The 6,067-nt window shown below is 36.9% G+C and overlaps 2 protein-coding genes across 2 annotated transcripts; both read left to right on the forward strand.

The window, feature by feature from the left end:
- The first annotated feature begins 3,394 nt into the window (after positions 1-3,394).
- On the forward strand, positions 3,395-4,483 carry LOC128215321 (homeobox-like protein HDP1). Its single transcript, XM_052922020.1, has one exon. The coding sequence runs from the start codon at positions 3,395-3,397 to the stop codon at positions 4,481-4,483; it is 1,089 nt and encodes a 362-aa protein (XP_052777980.1).
- A 28-nt stretch (positions 4,484-4,511) lies between these two features.
- Positions 4,512-5,849, forward strand: LOC128215322 (homeobox-like protein HDP1). Its single transcript, XM_052922021.1, has one exon. It carries the CDS (start codon positions 4,512-4,514, stop codon positions 5,847-5,849), a length of 1,338 nt encoding a protein of 445 aa, XP_052777981.1.
- The last annotated feature ends 218 nt before the right edge of the window (positions 5,850-6,067 follow it).

Raw genomic sequence — 6,067 nt, forward strand, 5'->3', positions numbered from 1 at the left:
TTGTTGTCCTTACCGCTGTTTGTGTATGACTTATAACCACCAGTTAATGCGTGAATTCTTCCCGCTTGTTGTATTTACCGATGTTTGTGTATGACTTATAACCACCTGTTAATGCGTGAATTCTTCCCGCTTGTTGTATTTACCGATGTTTGTGTATGACTTATAACCACCTGTTAATGCGTGAATTCTTCCCGCTTGTTGTCCTTACCGATGTTTGTGTATGACTTATAACCTTCCACTTTATACAAAATAGGTCCAAGTATATTGAGCATTCAATCAGATCTACAAAAAAGTCTTAATAGTGTGAACTGTTGGTGTAAGACAAATAATATGTCAATCCATCCATCAAAAACCAAATGTATGATTCTATGTACTAATTATAAGGCAAAACATGGATTGCAACTTGAACTATCAATAGATGGATTGTCAGTAGAAAACGTGAAATGTCAAAAGGTCCTCGGGGTGCATGTTGATCAGACATTGTCATGACATACACATGTTAAGACTGTAGTGAATAAGCTTAATTCAAAATTGGCACTTCTAAGAAGAATAGCATATTATTTAACAGACGAGATGAAATAATTGTATTATAATGCATATATCATGTCAAACATGGAGTACTGCTGTAGTGTCTGGGGACTTACACTTTCCTCAGATACCACAAAAATCACTAATATTCAGAAAAGAGCGATTAAGCTAATAATGAAGTCGGGAACTAGCCACTGTGGAAACATATTCAAACAGTCAGGGTTGCTATCTTTTGAAGACAGGTGCTATTATCATCTTTCATTACTTGTTTTCAAAAGCATGAAATGTTTGACTCCTTCGTACTTCACAGAATTGTTTACATTTGCCAAAAATGAGCACTATAACTTGCGTTCTTCAGAAAACAAGGATCTTTTTGTTGTAAAACCTAGAACACTATATCAAAAATACATTTGCCTAGAAAGCAATGAAAATTTCGAATTCTCTTCCTACATAATTAAATGTCAAGATAAGCTACCAGCCTTTAAACATGCATTAAAACTTAAAAGGCTACTTATTGGCAGAATAATTTATCACATGAACAAAAAATATTGACACTTTATTTAATTCACATTATGATAAATAGTTCATTGTTAACATGAATTGTGTTAATATACGTATATGACATTCTTGCAACAACTTGTAATGGATACTACCCAATATGTAAATGTTGAAAATATATTGATTGAATGTGGTTTTACTGAATATATCTATATTATTTACAGTATGAAATTATTGTTATTTATAATAATCATATTAAACTGAGTTGTGTTTGTCGAAGAAATGTATGATAGTGATAGTGTGATAGTATGTTTTGTATGTTGCTTAATATGTAACTTAGTACATGTGTTTTTGTAATACTTTTTGTGTGAAGGCCATGCTGGAAATAAGTAGTATGTCTGTAATGATTGTACACTTAGTATGTAACCTTCGTTAAATAAAGTTGTTATTATTATAATTATTATTATAACCACCTGTTAATGCGTGAATTCTTCCCGCTTGTTGTCCATACCGTTGTTTGTGTCGACTTATAACCACCTGTTAATGCGTGAATTCTTCCCGCTTGTTGTCCATACCGTTGTTTGTGTCGACTTATAACCACCTGTTAATGCGTGAATTCTTCCCGCTTGTTGTCCTGACCGATGTTGATGCATGATTTTATCCCACTTGCAATCCATACCGTCCGGTTTTGATGTATGGTTTCTACCGACCGTCGATGTATGATTTCTACCCGCCTGTTCATGTATGATTTCTACCCGCCTATTCATGTATGATTTCTACCCGCCTGTTCATGTATGATTTCTCCGCCTGTTCATGTATGATTTCTACCCGCCTGTTCATGTATGATTTCTACAGGCGTTTCTACCCGCCTGTTCATGCATGCATTTTTCCCGCTTGCCGTCCATATCGATGTTCGTTCATGAGTTCGCGCATCATCACATTTTTGTTGGATAATAATGAATAAACACCGATTCGCGAGAATTGAAATCACCCTCAGATTTTTATATGGTGTCCTAATGATCGGATTCAAGTCACCCCCTGAATCATATCGGATTCAAGTCATCCCCTGAATCATATCGGATTCAAGTCACCCCCTGAATCATATCGGATTCAAGTCACCCCATGAATCATATCAGATTCAAGTCATCCCCTGAATCATATCGGATTCAAGTCAACCCCCCTGAATAGTATCGGATTCAAGTCATCCCCTGAATCATATCGGATTCAAGTCACCCATGAATCATATCGGATTCAAGTCACCCATGAATCATATCGTATTCAAGTCATCCCCTGAATCATATCGGATTCAAGTCACCCCCTGAATCATATCGGATTCAAGTCACCCCATGAATCATATCAGATTCAAGTCATCCCCTGAATCATATCGGATTCAAGTCAACCCCCCTGAATAGTATCGGATTCAAGTCATCCCCTGAATCATATCGGATTCAAGTCACCCATGAATCATATCGGATTCAAGTCACCCATGAATCATATCGGATTGATGTCATCCCCTGAATCATATCGTATTCAAGTCATTCCCTGAATCATATCGGATTCAAGACACCCCCTGCATATTATCCGCAACCGGTTGATAGTTCATATATTGTCTACATGTATATATATTTTCTTATAAAGGTACACATGTGAATAAATAACACGCTAATTGTATATTTATGCATGTACATATGTATCTTTGTGACAAACACTGCTTTATTTCACTATCTTTTGTACATTAGCCAGTTGGTTATTCGACCATTTTCAGTTGGTTATTCGCGAATATCATCCAACCTGAAGTATTTTAAGCATGTACACACATGTATGTTCGTGACAAACACTGGTTTATTTCAGTATTTTTGCAATTGCCACTTGGTTATTCGAAATTGCCTGTACATGTTTTGAATAATGATAATGTCACAAAACTGCAACCGCGTTAATATCGTAAATGTCTAGAATGTTGCGAATAATTCGGAATAAGTGTGAATGTATTGAATGTCGCGAATATAGTGAATACTTTAAATGTTGTATATTGTCTTAAGTGTTGTGAAAGTCGGCAAGGTTGTGAATGTCTTAAATGAAGTGATTTGCAAAATTACGAAAGGCACGAAAATTGCGAAGTAACTGTTGCAAACGTTGCGATTAAGGAAATGTCGTAAATGTCGTAAACATTTAAAGTGTCGCAAATGTCGTGATTTGCGCATTTGTCGTGAGTGTGAAACATGTTGTGATTGTCGCAGATATTCTGACTGTTGCAAATGTCGTGAATGATGTGATTGTCGCAAATGTCGTGAATGATGTGAATGTCGCAACTGTCGTAAATCATGTGATTTTTGCAAATGTCGTGAATGATGTGATTGTCGCAAATGTCATGTATGATGTGATGTTTGCAAATGATGTGAATGATGTGATTATCGCAAATGATGTGATGTTTGCAAATGTTGTGAATGTTGTGATTGACGCAAATGATGTGAATAATGTGATTGACGCAAATGTCGTGATTGTTATGATTGTCGCAAATGTTGTGAATGATGTGATTGTCGCAAATGTTGTGAATGATGTGATTGTCGCAAATGTCGTGAATGATGTGATTGTTGCAAATGTCGTAAATGATGTGACTGTCGCAAATGTTGTGAATGTTGGGATTGTCGCAAATGTCGTGAATAATGTGATTGTTGCAAATGATGTGAATGTTATAATTGTCGCAAATGTTGTGAATGATGTGATTGTCGCAAATGTTGTAAATGATGTGATTCTCGCAAATGTTGTGAATGATGTGATTGTCGCAAATGTCGTGAATGATGTGATTGTTTCAAATGTTGTGTTTGTAGCAAATAATGTGATTGTTGCAAATGTCGTGAATGATGCGATTGTCGCAAATGTCGTGAATGATGTGATTTTCGCAAATGTTGTGAAGGATGTGATTATCGCAAATGTTGTGAATGTTGTGATTGTCGCAAATGTCGTGAAAGATGTGATTGTTGCAAATGATGTGATTGTCGCAAATGTTGTGAATGTTGTGATTGTCGCAAATGTCGAGAATGATGTGATTGTCGCAAATGTCGGGAATGATGTGATTGTTGCAAATGTCGTAAATGATGTGATTGTCGCAAATGTTGTGAATAATGTGATTGTTGCAAATGTCGTGATTGATGTGATTGTCGCAAATATCGGGATTGATGTGATTGTCGCAAATGTCGGGATTGATGTGATTGTCGCAAATGTTGTGTTTGTAGCAAATAATGTGATTGTTGCAAATGTCGTGAATGATGTGATTGTCGCAAATGTCGTTAATGATGTGATTTTCGCAAATGTTGTGAAGGTTGTGATTGTCGCAAATGTCGGGAATGATGTGATTGTCGCAAATGTCTTGAATGGTGTGATTGTCGCAAATGTCGTGAATGATGTGATTGTCGAAAAATGTTGTGAAGGATGTGATTGTCGCAAATGTCGGGAATGATGTGATTGTCGCAAATGCCGTGGATGATATGATTGTCGCAAATGTTGTGTTTGTAGCAAATAATGTGATTGTTGCAAATGTCGTGAATTATGTGATTGTCGCAAATGTTGTGAATGATGTAATTTTCGCAAATGTTGTGGAGGATGTGATTGTCGCAAATGTTGTGTTTGTAGCAAATAATGTGATTGTTGCAAATGTCGTGAATGATGCGATTGTCGCAAATGTCGTGAATGATGTGATTTTCGCAAATGTTGTGAAGGATGTGATTGTCGCAAATGTTGTAAATGATGTGATTGTCGCAAATGTCGTGAATGATGTGATTATCGCAAATGTCGGGAATGATGTGATTGTCGCAAATGTCGTAAATGATGTGATTGTCGCAAATGTCGTGAATGATGTGATTGTCGCAAATGTCGGGAATGATGTGATTGTCGCAAATGTCGGGAATGATGTGATTGTCGCAAATGTTGTGAAGGATGTGATTGTCGCAAATGTCGGGAATGATGTGATTGTCGCAAATGTCGTGGATGATATGATTGTCGCAAATGTCGTGTTTGTAGCAAATAATGTGATTGTTGCAAATGTCGTGAATGATGTGATTGTCGCAAATGTTGTGAATGATGTGATTTTCGCAAATGTTGTGGAGGATGTGATTGTCGCAAATGTTGTGTTTGTAGCAAATAATGTGATTGTAGCAAATTTCGTGAATGATGCGATTGTCGCAAATGTCGTGAATGATGTGATTTTCGCAAAGGTTGTGAATGATGTGATTGTCGCAAATGTTGTGAAGGATGTGATTGTCGCAAATGTCGTGAATAATGTGATTGTTGCAAATGTCGTGTATTATGTGATTGTCGCAAATGTCGTGAATGATGTGATTGTCGCAAATGTCGTGATTGATGTGATTGTTGCAAATGTCGTGAATGATGTGATTGTCGCAAATGTCGTGAATGATGTGATTGTCGCAAATGTCGTGAATGATGTGATTTTCGCAAATGTTGTGAAGGATGTGATTGTCGCAAAAGTTGTGTTTGTAGCAAATAATGTGATTGTCGCAAATATCGTGAATGATGTGATTGTCGCAAATGTCTTGAATGATGTGATTGTCGCAAATGATGTGAATATTGTGATTGTCGCAAATGTCGTGAATGATGTGATTGTCGGAAATGTCTTGAATGATGTGATTGGCGCAAATGTTGTGAGTGTAGCAAATGTTGTGTTTGTTGTGATTGTCGCAAATGTCGAGAATGATGTGATTGGCGCAAATGTTGTGAGTGTAGCAAATTGTCGTGAATGTTTTGGTTGTCGTAAATGTTGTGTTTGTAGCAAAGGTTGTGCTTCTCGAGAATTGTCACAAATGTTGTGATTGTGAGTGTTTTGACTGTCGCAAATGTATTGAATGTAGTGAATATCGTGGATTTCGTGAATGTCTCAAATGTAGTGAATGCCGTGAATTTCGCTGTGTTGTCAATGTCGTGATTGCTGCGGCGATTGTCGCCGAAATTTCGAATTTACTGAAGTTCGTAAATGTCGCCAATGTTGTTAAGAACGCGAATAGTTTGACTGTTGGGAAAGTCGTGATTT

This window comes from Mya arenaria, chromosome 13 (genome assembly GCF_026914265.1).
Source record: "Mya arenaria isolate MELC-2E11 chromosome 13, ASM2691426v1".
Classification (NCBI taxonomy): Eukaryota; Metazoa; Mollusca; class Bivalvia; order Myida; family Myidae; genus Mya; species Mya arenaria.

Bases quoted from the DNA above. Each gene is read 5' to 3' on its own strand.
- LOC128215322 (XM_052922021.1), top strand. From the start codon at position 4,512: ATGATTGTCGCAAATGTTGTGTTTGTAGCAAATAATGTGATTGTTGCA.
- LOC128215321 (XM_052922020.1), top strand. From the start codon at position 3,395: ATGTATGATGTGATGTTTGCAAATGATGTGAATGATGTGATTATCGCA.